Source organism: Perissodus microlepis, chromosome 18 (assembly GCF_051167445.1).
Source record: "Perissodus microlepis isolate ML-2025 ecotype Zambia chromosome 18, ASM5116744v1, whole genome shotgun sequence".
NCBI lineage: Eukaryota > Metazoa > Chordata > Actinopteri > Cichliformes > Cichlidae > Perissodus > Perissodus microlepis.
Genome location: NC_140478.1, coordinates 20390307 through 20409409, shown reverse-complemented (window position 1 = coordinate 20409409; position 19103 = coordinate 20390307). Strand labels below are relative to the sequence as shown.

General features: G+C 40.9%; 1 protein-coding gene across 1 annotated transcript in view; it reads left to right on the top strand.

Moving 5' to 3' along the window:
• LOC146367765 (epidermal growth factor receptor) overlaps positions 1-16945 on the top strand; it is a 36964-nt gene extending 20019 nt beyond the window's left edge. Inside the window, 14 exon segments of the mRNA XM_084912608.1 lie at positions 5308-5459; positions 7074-7260; positions 7370-7393; positions 7396-7494; positions 7589-7657; positions 7869-7987; positions 8744-8885; positions 9492-9608; positions 10601-10727; positions 10814-10887; positions 10984-11071; positions 11184-11383; positions 11547-11679; positions 12040-16945. Of these exon segments, the coding sequence (XP_084768734.1) occupies positions 5308-5459; positions 7074-7260; positions 7370-7393; positions 7396-7494; positions 7589-7657; positions 7869-7987; positions 8744-8885; positions 9492-9608; positions 10601-10727; positions 10814-10887; positions 10984-11071; positions 11184-11383; positions 11547-11679; positions 12040-12241 (1733 nt within the window). The 3' untranslated portion in view covers positions 12242-16945.
• Positions 16946-19103: the final 2158 nt, after the last annotated feature.

Sequence of the window (19103 nt, the reverse complement as noted above, 5' to 3'; positions counted from 1 at the left end):
GGAACAAATCTCCCATTCCCAGGAACCACCGAAGCGTGGAGCCTGTGGAGGGTTGAAACAAAAATTAATCTGCTGGCTGGCCAACTGTGATTTCAGAGCAGGGTCAAGAGTGTTGAAAGCCTCCTGGAGTTCAGAGCTGCCACCTTTGAAGTTGGTACCTTGATCAGACAGTAGCTCGAAGGGCTTCCCACATCTCACGATGAAATTGGCTGTGCCACTTCCTGCATTCAGGACAGTTATACTGGTGCTTCCGGATGGCCTCTCTCCCTCGAAGTATCCTGAATCTGCGCCGGAACTCAGCAAAGACCCTGTTGGAGCCAGGGTGAGCAAGCTGGTGATCATAATCCTGGATGATGAGCTTTGTGATAGCATGCTGAGGGTTGAGAATGACAGGATGCAAGATGTCTTGGCTGAGGGTTTCACATCTGTGAAGCCGCCCCCTTACACGAATCAGTCGAGCCTCTGGGTCGTACTCAGGAGCCAAGGCAAGTAGTCGACTGCTGGGAGCTACCGTGTTGTGAGATGACAGCCGAACAAAATCTTCAGGGAAACTGTCTTCCTGTACCTTCTGGAGAAGTGCTAGCTCTGCTTGCCTGTAATCCTCTAGTGACTTTTTCTTTTGTCTGGGTTTGGTGAGTAAGATTGTACACTCGATCTCATCTTGTTTGGTTAATGTCTCAAATGTTTACTCTATATTGTCTGCTTTCACTGTGGTATTGTGGCCCATTGCAATTTGTACCTCAATAAGTAATCATGCTTTCGCCAACCACTTTTGCCAATATAATCTAAGAATATTTACGCAAACTCAAACATATCACAGCCCTTTAGTTCATGTAGGGCTGTTCGATATAACGATATATATCGGATGACCATATGAAAACATCTATTGTTTCATATTACGCTATTGTTTGAGTAGTCTTTCTGTTTGTCATCATTTCAGTGTATTTCGAAAAATCTCAACAGGATCTTGAGCTTTATTGTGTAAGGTTTATTTGCAAAATAAACAACCGGACAGCAGTGCCACACACTGGGTTTACCGTTGTTGCTGCGACAACGTGTAAAAACAGTGGCTTGTCCATCCGTAATGTGGTTATTTTAAATATAAGAGAAAGAGAGAACTTTAAGAAATTAATATAGCCACTACAGTGACCATCAAAACGATGAAAAAATATTGCCGGTTATCGTTTGTTTCGTGGTGTAAAAACCCCCCCGATAAAAACTGTTTACGGCAATATTTTTTTTATATATATATATATATATATATATATATATATATACATACATACATTATTATACCAGCTGGGTACCTGATCACGGGCAGGGCGTAGGTGTTGATAGCCCGGATCTTGTTCTTACCGTTCAGCTGACTCCTCAGGACTTGCCTGACCCTCTGCAGGTACTTGGTGGTTGCAGCTTTCCTAGCAGCCTCTTCATGGTTCCCATTCACCTGCGGGATCCCCAGGTACTTGTAACTGTCCTCTATGTCTGCAATGTTGCCTTCTGGTAGCTCGATCCCCTCAGTTCTGACTACCTTCCCTCTCTTTTTTATCATCCGACTACACTTCTCCAGCCTGAATGACATCCCGATGTCATTGCTGTATATCCTGATAGTGTGGATCAGTGAATCGATGTCTCGTTCACTCTTGGCATACAGCTTGATGTCATCCATGTACAGGAGGTGGCTGACAACTACTCCATTCCGTAGTCGGTATCCGTAGCCAGTCTTGTTAATGATCTCACTGAGGGGATTAAGGCCTATGCAGAACAGCAGTGGGGACAGATCCAGAAATCCTACCAGTGGCTGGACAAAGCTGGACTGAAAGACAGCACAGAGGCACTAATCATGGCAGCACAAGAACAAGCTCTGAGTACAAGATCCATAGTGGCTGGGGTCTATCACACCAGGCAAGACCCCAGGTGCAGGCTGTGTAAAGATGCCCCTGAGACAATCCAGCACATAACAGCAGGGTGCAAGATGCTAGCAGGCAGGGCATACATGGAACGCCATAACCAAGTGGCCGGCATAGTATACAGAAACATCGAATGTGCCGAATATGGCCTGGAAGTTCCGAGGTCAAAATGGGAGATGCCCCCAAGGGTGGTGGAGAATGACCGAGCTAAGATCCTGTGGGACTTCCAGATACAGACGGACAAAATGGTGGTGGCTAACCAACCGGACATAGTGGTGGTATACAAACAGAAGAAGACGGCCGTAGTGATAGATGTAGCGGTCCCGAATGACAGCAACATCAGAAAGAAGGAACACGAGAAGCTGGAGAAATACCAAGGGCTCAGAGAAGAGCTCGAGAGGATGTGGAGGGTGAAGGTAACGGTGGTCCCCGTGGTAATCGGAGCACTAGGTGCGGTGACTCCCAAGCTAGGCGAGTGGCTCCAGCTGATCCCGGGAACAACATCGGAGATCTCTGTCCAGAAGAGCGCAGTCCTGGGAACAGCTAAGATACTGCGCAGGACCCTCAAGCTCCCAGGCCTCTGGTAGAGCACCTGAGCTTGAAGGATAAACCGCCCGCAGGGGCGTACTGGGTGTTTTTTTTTGTTGTTGTTTTTTTTTGTTTTTTTTACTCGGCTACAGATTGTCTCTTTCAGAATGAAGGTAGCTTACCGCTTTTGCAAACTTTTGTTGCACATGTTATTCAACATGAGCAACTTTTAATTGGAGAAAGTTCTCAGGTTAAAGTGTAACACACATTATTCCCGGCAGAGTTATGGAGCAATATTTCAGATTTCAATTAATTATGTCCCCACAGTCCGACCTCATTTCTTTTTGTTTTGTTGTTCTAGGAAGTCCATTTATGGTCATGCAGTGTTGGGGAGTAACGGAATACATGTACCGGCGTTACGTATTTAAAATACAAAATATGAGTAACTGTATTCCGTTACAGTTACCATTTTAAAAGGTGGTATTCAGAATACAGTTACATTGTTGAAATAAATGGATTCTTCTTTTTTCTGTTTCATATGTTAAGCAGTGTTGGGAAGGTTACTTTTAAAATGTATTCCACTACAAAATGTATTTTGTACGTATTCCGTTAAGTTTCCATTAAGTTATTCAATGAGAGTAACATATTCTGAATACTTTGGATTTCTTAATAATATTATTGTGCTTTTTACATTTTTTTTATTATTACCAACTAGATTTTTTAATCTTAATATAAAGTGAGTAACAGTAGGGTGGGCTCGTAGCCGAAAACCAGCTTTACTTTGTTGTCTGGGTCAACTTTGCTAGCGAGAGACAGAGAGGCTGCGCCCTCGGAACTTATTGTTTCGGAGGAAAACACGAACACAGTGTACAGTCGAGCCTTAATAGCTTACTTACAACTGGGCTCGTCAGACACTCTTTTTGGCTGCAGTGGTTCTTATTATATTTACATGCTTCCATCTCCTGTTTCTGGTCGGTGACAACTCTACTGTTCGACTCTCCTTTTTCTCCCTCCTCACGCTCACAGACACATAACGGGTATGGCAGTGAATTCTCCCTGCAGCACAGACTACACTGCCCATGTGGCTACATTCTTTAGGGCTATACCTGTAATACTATGCAACACTGATGTTAGGCTATGCCCTTTTTATTTTTAGTTTTTCCACACCAGTGGAAACCCAAACAAAACACGCAATAAGAGGCTCTAATGCCTGTGTCTCAATCTCACGGCACATGTCACCCATACTTGCGGCCCGCATAAATGACGTGAAGAACAAAGTAAAGCTGGTGTTCAGCGATGAGCCCGACACGGAAACCGACGTATTAGCCAGAGGTCCCTTTACTACGGTTCGGAGCCGCGGACCTGTTTTATATACGCGCGGAATAATCACACAGCAATAGTACATTCATGTAGATGTAAAATGCACGATAATATTATTAAGTAATCCAAAGTATTCCGAATACGTTGCTCTCATTGAGTAACTTAACAGAATACGTTACAAAATACATTTTGGGTCATATATTCTGTAATCTGTAGTGGAATACATTTTAAAAGTAATCTTCCCAACACTGTGGTCATGGAATATCAGATCATTTACCACCTGCAAGAGAGTTGTTTAATCACCAAGTGGACAAGGAGAACTTTTACTGTGGCCGTGTGCCTGCTTGCTCGACCAATTGGCTGTTTGCTTTACTTCCTTGTTTGGCACTCAAGGTCTGATCTTCCCTTGGAGGAAGTTTGTTGAACCATCAGCCTCACCTGTCTTTTTCCACCTTCACTGCTCATTATAACTCAAAAAGGGAGCAGGCTGCTTATATATAACTGGGAGATATGCATGTATATATACTCTAAGTGATTGTCTCTGTTTGTAAAATAGCGTTCAGGATGTTCAAATCAGGTTTATTAATATTCACAGCTGCAAAAACCCGACAACCTTTTGTTTATTACAGTTTGGTTTTCGCAATCTGAGTAATAATTAGAGGGTTAATTACAACTCACGTGGCTCTTCTAATTAAAACCGTCAGCTTGCTTTGCTCATCTGCCTCTGTTACTCGGGTAACTGCTGGACTGCAGGGTTCATGTCAGGGAGAACCCTCAGGGACTAGCTAATGAGGAGGAAGAAGAGGGAGGGCGGTTGACAGCTGTTTGTGCCTAATTCTCACTGATTAGCTTCCTTTTGCGCTTAGTGTGTATGAACCCAGCACAACATCATAAGTAAAACACACAGTGCGATTGAAAAACGCAGTTTTATCCTTTGATACCAGTCAAATATGGTTAAACTAGAAATTAGACTTTTAATTTTGAGATGTAGACATGTGAGTCTCCTCTCTTAAAAAAAAGAAAAAAGAAAGAAAATAAGGGAAACGAAAAGAAACCTACAACTGTCATGGAATTTGTGACACACCAGAACTTTTCTGGAGAATACCACAATGGGTTGGACTTACTGGTCACAGGGATTGTTTTAACCAGCCTTCATACAAGTGGAAAGATTGAGACCTTTGCCAGCATAAAAACACGCAGCTGACTTTGACTCGCGGGCCAGAACTTAACTCGTCACTGAGATTTGATTTTGTTGTAGATGCAGCCCAGATCTGTTATTTTCACATGAAAGCGTGCCAAGTTATGACTGGACAGACTAAATTCTCCAACAGAGATACACACACACACACACACACACACACACACACACACAGAAAGTCATAAACGGAACCAGCGTGTTGCGTAAGCAGGGGCTGTTTCTGTTTCTGACTGATTGCACTGTGGGCCTTGGTTTAAATACTTTGGTGACTCTCCACTGCAATTCCACATGATTTACAATCTGAATCGTTTAACATTTAAATGAACAATGATGAATTCTCCTTTCTTGCAGTGTGCCAAGGTGTAACCAATCGTTTAAACCTTTTGGGAACTAAAGAGGACCACTACAGGAACATGGTGAAGACCTACAGCAACTGCACCGTAGTCTTGGAGAACCTGGAGATCACATACATGGAGGATCACCGTGACCTGTCCTTCCTCCGGGTAAAAGCTGCACTTGGTTAGGAGTTGAGGATAAGCATGTACATAGCAGATTAGAGAAAGAGTGCGATTAAAAGTTGTCCAACCCTCTTATACTGGATGTGTGTAGCCTCTTGCATCGCTTCAGTTCAGATAATTAAAATCAGTGGAGAGTGAATAGGTATGATGATTCGGTGTATTTATAATGCTGTGGACGGAGCTTTGCTTAAGGTTGTATAGGGGTTTGCACACTGGGCACACACACTCTCATGAAGGGTTGCACACACAAAGACAGAAAAGCATACAGTCAGCAGATATTGTTCAGCGAGCTTTGTTTCCAATGATTGAAGCATTGAAACCCTTTTTTGTCATTATACATATTATAACTAGATTAGAAACTCATTATAAATACTATACAATAATTTAACTAAACACTTAATATAAATATATAAATATAAATACACAGTGCAGTACTGGATGACAGAGACAGGCAGAGAATTGATGATATTTCAGTGCAGATTACTTTTTGTGAGAGGAAGAGTCTTAAATTATGTCCTATTTTTTTCATCCTCTTTTTCTCTCGTCACTTTACACCTGCCCAATCGTCCACAGTCCAGATAAGTCAACCCAGTATACTAATTAAGATCACCAGGAGTTATTGTGGCTCTGTCTCTATCACCTCTTGAGCAACATACTGTACATACTGTGCTAACCATTCTATTAGTAGTACCGGTGGGCTGTCTGTAGCCCTAGAGGTAGACCTGAGGCAATATATTCTGGCTAAAAGTTTTATGATTCAGTGCCATCGACATGTTTTTGGCTTGTGAGCACATCTGTCGGTTTCTTATGAATTTGATATATGAAGAGCGCATCGAAGGAATCACTTACATGAAATATCTCAAGAAAGATGTCAAAAATAGCAACCATCACATACATTATATGAATAAAAGTATTTGGGCCACACCTCTTAATCTTTGAACCCAAGTGTTTCCAGTCCCATTGCAACAGGCGTATAAAATCGAACACCTTGCAATGCAGTCTGCATTTACAAAGATTTGTGAAAGAATGGGTCATTCTAAAGAAAACACTGAATCTGACTTTGGTACTATTTTAGGATCCCACTATTGCAACAAGTCAGTTTGTGACATTTCTTCCCTCCTTGATATTCCACCATCAACTCTATGTGCTGTTATTGGAAAGTGAAAGTGTTGAAGAATCACTGCAAGTCAGCCTGAAAGTGGCAAGTTAGAGGCCGAGGCCGCCGATACCTGAGGAGCACGGTGTGCAAAAGTCACCAACACTCTGCCAGAGGAGGTTTAAACATCCTCTTGTATTAATATCAGCATAAAAACCTGTATGCTGGGAGCTTCATGGTATTTTTCGATGGCTAAGCAGCTCATTTAGGTGATATGTGTAGGTGTCCCCGTGCTTCTGAACATTAATTTACACACCTCTATCAGTCAAACTGAATGTGACTCTAGCACAATAAAAATAGGGCTTTGTCTGCCAGTGTTATGGACAACCAGTTTTGCAGTTTTCTCTTAAAACATTAATGTAAATGTATCTAAATTCACGTCACAGAAAATGAAAGGATTTTTTTATTCAAAAATTAAGTTTGTCTTTTTTTCCTTCTTCCAGTCAATCAAAGAAGTTGGTGGCTACGTCCTGATCGCCCTCAATACAGTATCCAGGATTCCTCTGGAGAACCTGCGCATCATTCGAGGCCATTCTCTCTATGATGGAAGTTTTGGTCTTCTTGTGATTTCCAATTATAACAAATCTGCAAATAAGGGCACCGATCAGATTCTTCTGACTAGCCTGACAGGTAGGTTAACCCCTAAATATAATCATGTTTTATATGACACACAAACTATGTAAATATTCCAACGTGTGCATGTTTGCGTAGTAGCTCATATGAAGTTTTCTTTTTGCAGAAATTCTTAAAGGAGGAGTAAAATTTTGAGCAACCAGCTTTGCAATGTGGAAACAATCCAGTGGTCTGATATTGTTAATGTTGGAAACATCAGCATTGATCCAACTCCTAGCAAAAACAAAAATTGTAAGTATTACTTTACACCAGAAGACAGAGATATAATTTGTTGTGAGTTAAAAGGTTTTTAATTTGGTGCTTTGCAATGTTTCTTTTTCAACAGGTGGAAAATGTGACTCAGGGTGTTTCAATGGCTCATGTTGGGCACCTGGTCCTGAAAACTGTCAGACTTGTAAGCACTGTTTTATTAATTGTTAGCTTATTTACTGCAAACAAGAGCAAGGTAAAACAAATCTGTGCACACAATCCTCCAATTTTTCATAATTTGAACATGTTTAAAGTACTGTAATGCACGGTGATGATAGGGCATCAGAATCAAAAGCAGAACAAATTCATTCCTGGGCTTGGACACTCCACTCAACTTCTGCTGCTCTCATCTCCAGTGACAAAGCTGAACTGTGCCCAGCAGTGCTCTAAGAGGTGCAAAGGACCTTCACCAAGCGACTGTTGCAATGAGCATTGTGCCGCGGGGTGCACGGGACCCAGAGCTGAAGACTGTCTGGTGAGACAAAGACACTTTTAATGTTACTGTGTGATATCGTATAAACATGTGACCAAGGCCTGTGTTCACCAGCCAATGTTTTAGTTATGCCTTGCTAATATAGGTCGGATCCCCTTTTGCCTTAAATGACCTTAATTATTCGTGCCATTGATTTTACAAGGTACTAGAAAATTTCTTCAGAGATTTTGGTTCATGCTGACATGATAGCATCACACACATTTTGCGACACAAAATCTTATTTTGTCCAATTTTGGTGAACCTTGTTTGAATTGTACCCTAATTTTCCTGTTTTTAGCTAATAGGAGCAGCCATTAGTGCCACGTGATTGGTTGATTAGATATTTGCATTAACAAGCAATGGAACAGGTGTACCTGGTGAGTGTAAGACTCCCAGTCAAACAGAAACCAACGCAAAGTCACCAAAACTAATAAAAAACTGTTCCTAAGTGCAACACTACACTACGTAGTTCTGCTACTCTGTAGGTTCCTGAAGAAGACCTTCCAACAGAATAAAGCTCTCACTCTCAGACATCTGTTTTTATCATCCGAAGTTTGTTATTGGTTTCAGTAGAGATGAGATGTGGAGCGTCTGATTAGATCTTGCACTTGGCAGTGCCTTGAATAACAGCGTCTGTTCTGCCTCTCTGTGCAGCTATGAGTATTAAGCCAAGGCTGTGATAAAGGAATGCAGTGTTATCATTAGTGCGGGGCTCTGTTTTGGTCCCAGTGTGCTAGATGACGCTTGTTTGTGCTGCAGGCCTGTCGGGACTTCCAGGATAATGGGGTGTGTAAGGACTCCTGCCCAGGCCTTCATCGTTACGACCCCAACCTGCACCAGCTGGTTCCTAATCCGCATGGAAAGTACAGCTTCGGGGCCACCTGTGTCAAAAGCTGCCCACGTAAGGCCGGCTTTAACCAGATCATTTTTTTGTTTAATTTTAGTTTTTTTCACCTATTTCTGTTAAACTTTTAATCCTAGACAGATATATTAGGTTAGCATACATTTAAATGTGCATTGTAGCTATGACTCGACAGTCAAGATAAATAAAAGTAAAATATGGGTTCCAGTCGCCAGCATGAACCTTTTGTTCCATATTGCGGCATGCTGACTTGCTGAACAGTTGCCCAGGTTGTCTTTCAGGGTTGTTAGACATTCAGTCGAGACAGTTTTTCCAAGTTTAATTTTAAACTGTCTAAACAAGAAAAGAAAATGATTGAGAGTGTGTTAATGCAACAACTGCTTTTTATCATTTTAACTTGCACAGGTCTGTCCCTGTATTTCTGTGTTTATATTATATCATCATTATGCATCGCTAGTTAAACTGCTGTATAACTAATAAAAGATTATTTCCTGCAAAAAATTAAATTAAATTTGGATTTTTTTTTTTTTTTTCAGATATTTTATTTATGATTTTAAGACGATTTAATATCTATCCAGTGCATGATGAATATGAGATTATCATTATCATCATCAGCAGCAGCTTATATTTTGCATATTTTTCCAGGTAATTATATTATTTCTGATTACGGAGCATGTGTGCGGACGTGCAGCGGTAACACATATGAGGTGGAGGTAGGAGGAGTCAGGAAGTGCGCCAAGTGTGATGGGCTGTGTCCAAAAGGTAGGAAAATAAGCTGTTACTGTGTAATCTGTACAAAAAATAAAACGTGTTTGTAGTGGTCAAACTTGAATAAGACGCTAAGGACAATTTCTTACAATGTTGTTTTCACAGAGGTTAAGTCGTAAAATGTAAATATGACAGAATGCAATAATTAAAATTATTTAACCCCTGAAAATAGTGCAGAAAAACAAACAGATGTCCAAACCAATTATTTTTATTGTTTTTAACTTGATGCAAACAACTTCAAAACGTTGGGACAGCAGCATGTTTACCACACTGTATGGAAATGTATATAACTCCTGCCAAGTTGAATCTTTATAATGAATGCGCATTAGACACATGCATTAAATGCACATATGATTTCGATTTCAAAGACATGTCACTCATCCTTAAGCTATTTCTGTTTGGTTTTATATTCAGAGGAACACAGATGCAGTACAATACAACTGAACAACATTTGTATTAAACTCAGTCATTTTAAGGCATTTTAAACAACTGAGATGATTTTTTTAAGCAAATGGTATTGTTTTGGTGAAAACTCAATCGGCCAGATTTTATGCACCGAGTTGTTAAAATGTTCAAGATGACCCGCGGAAGCGAGCATCAGAACAGGAAAGATTTTAGTGTGCATTGCAGCCAGACGGGTTGCTCGGAGTATTTCAGAAACTGCTGATCCACAGAGAAAATACCCAGTTAGCTGCAGATCTCTAGGCAATTAATGCTGCCGCTGACCATGTCTTCCTTTTATGACCACCATGTACCCATCTTGTGATGGTTGCTTCTAGCGAGATAATATTTCACATCACAAAACTGAAATTATCTGAAATTGGATTCTTGAACATTTTGAGTTCGCTGTACTGAAATGACAAATCGGCAATAACTGTGTGATGCTATCACATTAATATGGACCAAAATCTATGAGAAACTATTATTAAACTATTATGATTAACTATTGTTATTAACTAGTATTTTTTTAAATGTTTTTTTTTTAGTGTGTAATGGACTTGGAACAGGAGACTTGGCTCACGTTCTGTCTATCAATGCCACAAACATCGGTTCCTTTGAAAACTGCACCAAAATCAATGGAAACATCGACATCATCCACACATCAATTTATGGGTAAGTCTGGGCTATGACTAGCATTGCTGCCTTTGTGCTCGATCACCTTTACCAGCAGTCAGTACGGTGTATTTTCTCATTTTTAGGGATCAATTCACCAAAACACCAAAGATGGATCCTGCCCAGCTTAATGTGTTTAAGACAATTAAAGAAATTACTGGTAAGACTGCGTAAGGGCTGAGTCATGCATCTAAATGCGTGCATCTAAACAGTTTTATGGTTAACAAACCTTGTTGCTTCAGGTTTGTTGCTTCAGGGTACCTGTAGATTCAAACGTGGCCAAATACCATGAGCTCACTGAGTCCTTTTGAGAATCTGGAGGTCGTTCGGGGGAGAACTAAACGGTATGTTCCTTGTAAAGACCCCCTGTTGATTCAAACCGCAGTGTTATTCAACCCGTCACAAAATGTTTTCTTTTTTCTTCTTCTTATTTTGTTCTCGTTTCCCATTTGGTAGCTGAAGCCGCAGTTTGGTTGTGGCTGGGCTACATATCACCCACCTGGGCCTGAGGTCCCTCAGAGAAATCAGTGATGAAGATGTGTTTGTCTCTAAGAACTCTGAACTCTGTTACACCGATGCAAAGCACTGGCAGAAGCTTTTCAAATCACCACACCAAACTGTTAATATAGAGGGCAATGCCAACGCTGCCACCTGCGGTAAATTCTGTTTGTCTCACACCGGCTTCAGACGCATCTTTGCTGTTGTTGTTACTTTTGATTATGCGCTGCACGAGCAAGATTTAATTACAGGATCCTAATTTCAAAATTGGATAATTATGCAGGAAAGAGCTCTCACTGAGATTGTGTGTTTGGGTTTCAGCTCTGAGAAACGACACTTGCGACAAGAAGTGCACGGCAGACGGCTGCTGGGGTCCGGGCCCCAGTATGTGCATTTCGTGCCGCGACTACAAACGCGACGGGAGCTGCGTCGACTCCTGCAACATCCTGGAGGGGTGAGGGAGGCATCTCTCTGACTGCCTTTAATAAGCTTTGAAAAACAAGTAAAAACACTACAGGTCTCCATGTTGTACAGTTCACTCCTTCAGAGTCTATTTTTGTATTTCCAAGACTTTGACGCTACACGAGCCTGAGGATTAATTGACAGAAAAAGAAAAGCAGATATGATCCGAAGTATTTTGAAATTCAGTCTCCAGTGGATTTAACAGTCGCTCACATCTGTTTATCTTCGGAGACCTCTGTCCAACAAAGAATCTCGACGTGCTTACAGTTGAAAAAAATAAATAAAACACATGTAACAGTTTCAAACAAGTTGTGTCATACTTTGTTATTGTCTATTTATTTATTTTTTGCAGAGAGCCACGTGAGACAGCTGTGAATAAAACCTGCATCAAGTGCCACCCCGAGTGTCAGCCCATGAACGGGACCGCAACCTGCAGCGCGCCTGTATGTTTGCCATCAGCAGCTAAACTAATATTACAAAACAAAACACTTTGCAGTTGTGTTAAACAGTTCTGTGAGCGTTGCTTAGAAGAGATTAACATTTGCACAGCGTGAAATCCAATCCAGACGTTCTGCGGATTTGTCAGTCAGCAGCAGCTTTGATCGGCTGTAATGCAGCGCAGCCACAAAATGTGCAATTTGGTTGTTTTCTTTTTATTTTACTTTGATAACTGGGAAATAAACCCTCCAATTATCAAAAACAGAAGCGCAACCTGACAAAGAGAGAGTGGGAGGCATCACCCCATTTGGCTTGTTCGAGTTTCTGCGCATGCCAATTGGGTTGATAGGTGCCACTCAGCCTTTTCAGCTACTTATGAACTCTGTTTTGCGCTGGCTGCCTTTCGTTTTCGTCTACCTGGACGGTATATTGGTGGCCAGCAGCTCGGCGGCCATTCATAGTTCAGTTGAATTCAACTGTATTTATATAGTGCTGAATCACAACAACAGTCTTTATATTGTAAGGTAAAGACCCTACATTCAGACGACCCCCTATGCGCAGGGACTTGGCGACAGTGGGAAGGGAAAACTCCCTTTAATAGGAATAAACCTCCAGCAGAACCAGGCTCAGGGAGGGACAGCCATCTGCTGTGACCGACTTGGGGTCAGGGAAGGGAGAAAGGGAAAAACGACACACTGTGGATGTGATTTAATCAGTTGGGCAAGTTACTTTGAAAAAGTCATTAATTATAGTTACTAGTTACTACTTCAAAAAAGTAACTGAGTTACAAGATTCTAAAAGTAATTAATTACTTGAAAAGTAACTATTACGTTACTTTAAAAAAAAATGTTTAACCCTCTGGGATCCAGGTTATAATTGGCCATTTTTGACTACTTTTGATTTTCCCTCTACATTTCACCTTTAAAAACTATTTACTTTGCCTTGTTTGGTATCATTCTTTTCAGCACAACCTCACATGTCTGAATTTACAGTTACATTTTCATTTTGACATACTGTATTAACACAATTGATCTAAAATCAGACAAAAAACACAAAATCCGAGTAGAATAAATTATATTTTTTACTGTAACAACCACAAACATGTTTATTGAATCATATTTTATAACTTTAAACGCAAAATATAAATTGTCAATTTTAAAATCATATGCACAAGTTTTGCAAACAACAGAGTTATTTGCAGCCATTTACCTTTTACCTTTTTTTTTAAATAACCATTTCAAACTATTTACATAACCATCAGGTGTTCTGCATTCAATAAGATGCCACACAAATTATTTGTGCCACTCCAAAATAATAATTTCTGTCCACTATAAAGTAAAACATCACAGCCTGATACCTGCAGGTCTGACAGCAGCAGGTGTATCACTCCTCCTGTTTTTCTACCTGGAGACAGCAGTCGCCTCATTGTTCTGACACACAACACAAAACTATCCACAACACTACACAAGACAACACATTAACTACACACTCCAAACACGCTAAACGTCACAAATCTCTCATATCTCAAAACTCGCTCTCTCTTTTTCTGCTGTCTTTCTCTCTCTCTCTCTCGCCGTCACTCCTAAAACTTCCCCCTCTTCCTAAACAACCAAATGTCATGTTGCCATAGCATCTTTTGATTGGTTGACATGGTACATTTTTCCACCAAAACGAATGGGCTGTTTTTTGTTTTGTTTTTTTATTTTTTTGGTCATAAGCAGAGAGTGCTTGCTAGCGCTGTCCTTAGACAGTAAACGTGGTGAAACTATTCAGGAAAAAAAACACGCGTATATATTGTTTATCATGACTCTGGTTTTACGTGGCCTATCAACCCAATTTAAAAACTAGTATATATCACCTTGTTGCTTTGTCATCTTAAAGTGGTCATGTGATTGGCTTACCACAACTACTAGGGCTGTGCGATATGACCAAAATGTCATATCCCGATATAAGAATTCTATCGTCCAATAATGATATAAATCACAAAAATTTAACATTTTCTGTAAATTCTGTGAATCTCGGGCAGCTCGACTTGCGTGAAGTGTTTCCAGCTGGGCGTCATGTACCTGGAGTTGAGTGTTTTAACTGATGCGTGAAACTATATATTTTTAGACATAAGTTGTAACGGCCGCCGTTTTCTTTGTGAGTATTTATTACACAGCGTGCTGCGGGGAAAAGCCTGTGCTAACGTTTGAGCCTAAGGTTTATTTTTTAGCACCTGACGGCTCTTTTTTGCTTCTCATCCGTAAATACTCTGCATACTATTTCACGTGATTCAGTTTATTTTGAAAAGTTTCAACAGGATCTTGAGCTTTATTATGAAAAGTTTATGTGGAAAATAAACGAGCGGACACACGATGGTTTTACCGTCGTTGTTGCTAATGACAACGCATAAAAACAGGTGCTTGTCCGTCTGTAGTGTGGTTATATTAAATATAAGAGAAAGAGAGAACTTTAAGAAATTAATTTAGCCACTACAGTGACCATCAGAACGATGAAAAAATATTGCCGTAAAGAGTTTATTTTGCGACACCAATCAATCAATCAATCAAGGCTTTATTCGCCACGTGCAGGTTGCCCTGCAGTGAAATAGGACCCCCCCCCCGACCTTACACACACAACACAGACATCACATGGGGATACAGGTCGGAGATTGGTAGCATTACAGAAAAAAAACACTGAAATATACACTACAATGGGAAAGTACAAGAGAAAAAAAAGAGACCTCTAGAGAACAGGAAACAAAAAAACTCCTCTGCACAAAAAAGCACATAAATGTCCACAGCACAACATTATGGAACACGTAACAAGCCACAGGGTCGGGTGGGGGGTGAGGAGTAATCGGAAGCAAACACAGCAGCCATCCTGCCCAGCGCTACCATTCCAGCGTGGGCTCAGACCCGCCGTGTTCCCACGAAACAAACGATAGCGTAAAATGAAACAATAGACGTTTTTATATCGTCATCCGATATATATCGTTATATCGAACAGCCCTAACAACTACTATATTCTTCCTCAGTCAAACAGCAGCACTCGTGCGATTGTTTTGCCCCCTTAGCTCCAGGTGTTGTGCCAAAAAGTGATAGTCTACCAGAAAGCGATTGGCACCCGCGGGAGCGCACGCAGCTGCTTAAATCTGTAGCCCAGATTACTTACATAGACAGCTGCTTCCGTGCAACTGATGTAAAATGTGGTAAGCTGAACACAGCTTCAACCGTCTGTTTGTTGAAAAATAGTAACGCGACCGCACCGCATTTTCTTTTTAGTAACAGTAACGGCGTTGTAACGATAGGAATAATAATTAGTTAGATTACTCGTTACTGAAAAAAGTAACGCCGTTATTCCCATCACTGGATTTAATCAATATAAGAGTGACTCTATTGGTTTTAATGATTTTATTTATACAAAATAAAAATTTCTACTATAACAGAATATGTTAAAAGACATTTATCCTTCAAATGTGCCCATGGTGATGGTGTTTTTACTCTGAGCAGTTTCAGTTCTGTCCAAATCTTTACACGACTAATAATCTGCACAGACCTGTCTCCTTTGAAGAAGTAGGTTTTGGCGACATCCTCCCACCAGACAGCTGTCTCGATACTCTGTGTGGGCATGCTACTCCCGAACAGCGAGATGTCCTGAGGGTACGAAGGCTGGAGAGTTGTGTCCTTGAAAACCCAGAAACAGTTTCCTAAAATACAAGGGCAAAGTTAGATTGCACTGGGACAAAGAAAATAACTAAATATGAGTTCAAAAAAGCACCACGGGCTTTCAGCTCATTCAACTCTTTTGTGTTGTTGTTTGTCTTTCTTTTCATTGAGGCTTTTTTCCCCTGCTCATGTAATTTCAAGGGTCGGAAGATGTCACCTTGTTTTAAGAATATGTGTTCAGCAGAAAAATCTATGCAGTGTTATCTACAGTACAATACAATAAACAGCAAGCTGATTCTCTGAAGACAACTCTACTGAGACTTGTTGTGTTGAGTTTTATTGAAACTATTGTTGCATTTAATTCAGTTTGATCATAAATGCCTCAGGCGGAGCAAAGAAGGGTTGCTGTGCAGTAAGTAGCTCGACGCTCACATGCACAAACCCACCAATACACACACACACACACACACACACACAGTTAAGTCCCTATGAGTGAATAAATAAAGCATGAGGCACTCTGATCCCACAGAGTGACCGATGTCATGTTAATCTGCCTAGTGGACGGACGGCTGATAACTACTGTAAAGTTTGCCCTGCCATTGTGGAGAGGAGAGGGACTTTTAATTCTTGTTCATCATTTGATGTTCTCTTTTATTCTTAGTTGGGTTTTTTTGTTTGATTTTCACATTCCTTTGTATTTTGTGCCTTAATGCTTTGTTTCAGTTCCTGTTTGCTCCCATTAGTATTCTGCTTATGGTGTATTTTCTACAATCTCTCTTTCTGTCCTTTGTGTCCTTCTGTGTCATTTGAGCGCATTAGTACTTCTTGCCGTTTCTTGAGTAACTTCCTGTTTTATTTTGATAGTCTGTTGTCATAGTGCTATTAGCTTTATCATGTTAACCCCTCAGTGTGGTCCTAGTATAAATAGTTGTGTGTTTTCATTTGTCCTCTGTTGTGTCGCCTGTCACCTGCATGTCTGTTTCTCTATGCGTTTAGTTGTGGTTTGGACTCACTGGCCTTCATCTTGGATTAATCTTTGGACTAATAAACATTTTCTCTGCTCTTTGAATTTCAGGTCTTTACACACACACATACATACCAACACAATACAACATGCCCTTTCCAGTGTTCTTATAGTGATGTAATGCAATAAAATATTGTTTTAATTAACTAGAATGTGGAATTTCTGCAGAAATTGTGATGAGATTGCTTATCCTGCCCAATTTGGTCTGTGCCTCGCTGCTAATAAAAACTTGGAGGTAAACAGCTTGGCTACAGATACAGAAGGAAGAAAGAGGAGGAGATGAGAGACAGAGGAGAGCTGAGGCATTTAACACTAGCAGATCTGAATCCGTAACCTCCCTATGACAACATGCCTCAGCCGTCTGTCACCTGTAGGTTATGTGTGTTCGCTGCCACTTCTGTCCCGTCAGAGCGTATCTCCGCCTCCGTGACCTTGACGCGTTTCTGAATTTGTCCGGAACACCGCAGCGTGGCTTTTGCATCCAGCTTTAAAAAAGAGAAGAGAGGGTGACTTTAGTTTGCTGACTAAAAAACTTTGGATCTCAGTTTTGCGTCACAAGACAACACGAAGCATTGAAGTGAACTCAGCAGTTCTCTTCCTGACAGGTGCCAGAGAATCACAGAACCAAAATAAGGAATGCAGAACAGCGCTAAACTACTCCAAACTAGGGGTGGGCTTTGATTATCGATTTATCGATTAAAATCGATTCTAGCTTGGATAACGTGATATCGATTCATTAAAGTCCTGAATCGATTTTTAAATATAAATTTATTTTGCCCGAAACACCAGAATCTCAGGTTAAACCTCACAAAATTTCAACAACCACCAAAGAGCTAAAACAGTAAATGAAAGCAGGTACACGGATTCTGCACAAAGACGTAAACACAAACCCGCCGGCGGATCAGAATCAGTGAGATGTCGCCTTTCTCACCCGACGGCACGGACACGGGGCTGAAAGCCGACAGCTCACTGATTCTGATGTTTCGGCGGCTCAGTGCTTTGCGTTTACGCCCTTTTTGCGCTGATTCTGAAGCTGCAGGTTTTTATCTCTCTCCAAACAATATTGACTGAACCAGCAGCAAAAGAAGATCCAAACTACTTCACATTTCGCTTCACAAAAACATTGTCATGAATTTCCTCTTAGTTTTGCTGTTTTGCTTCCACCACGATAAAATCACACTTCATACGCAGCTGTCTCTCTCTCTGTGTGTGTGCCTGAAGAACAGTTTCCCGTCTAAAAATCTCTGTTTTCTGCATTATTCGCTTGTTTATTACGCACAAGTCTTTGAAAACGGCATTTTCGTCTGAAAACGCTCCGCGTCCACACTAGCGTTTCCAGTCGTTTTCACAGAGTTTTGCGTCCACGTTGAAACGCCTGAAAACACTTACGTTCCAGTACTGTGCATGCGTGAAACGCAAGAAGATTCGACCTGCCTCATTTAGTCTGCTGCTTATTTACTTCCCGGCTCTTTGAAAAGTCGCGGCAGAATGTTGAGGAAAAGCACTGAGTTTTTTAAATGGACTAACAATGACGTGGAGTTGTTGCTGCGAGTAACACAAATGTACGAAGTTTCAAAAGCGAGTGAGAGTTAAAGAATTTGAAGAAAAGCTATCTGGAGCATGTACAGACTGATATTAATCTTTAATAGGGCTGTTAAAATTGAGAGCAAACAAAACAACTGCTGTATAATGCCCTCCGTAATTGGTCACATGACTGCATCACATGATAAAAATGCGTCATCGTTTTAGAAAGTCTGCGTTTTCCGTCAGCGAAAACACCATCATCTCTGTCTCTTTCCTTTTACTAATTCTTTGCAATACTGATAGCCCGTCCTTCTGCATTTTAAATGAACTAGTGGAGCATAATGCATTAACATGACATTAATGGCCTAGTGGAAGTGCATGTGCTGCTCAGCTGTTTGTGTTTGCGCAAGTACATCCACCACACATGTATACACTCACTCCTTGGTTTTCTCATCCAGTGTCCCTGTGACATTGAGATCGTAGACACGCTGCATGGCAGCAACAGCTGAGTGCATGGTTTGGGCCGATCGCAGGACAGACATGCCTGGTTCTGTGTGGGGAAGGTAGCCATACCTCTGTAGCCATCCCTGCAAGGGGTGAAGAAGGAGAAAGATTTGAGCCATCATATTTTTTTTGGTTTAAGACCAAAGCTCAGATCTGAGAGAGGAAAACAGGAAAGATTACACTACAGTGTTGCACATTTTGCAAGTTTGGGAATATTACAAAAGGCATATGATTCACCACACAACACACATATCCACCAAACTCTTGTAATGTATA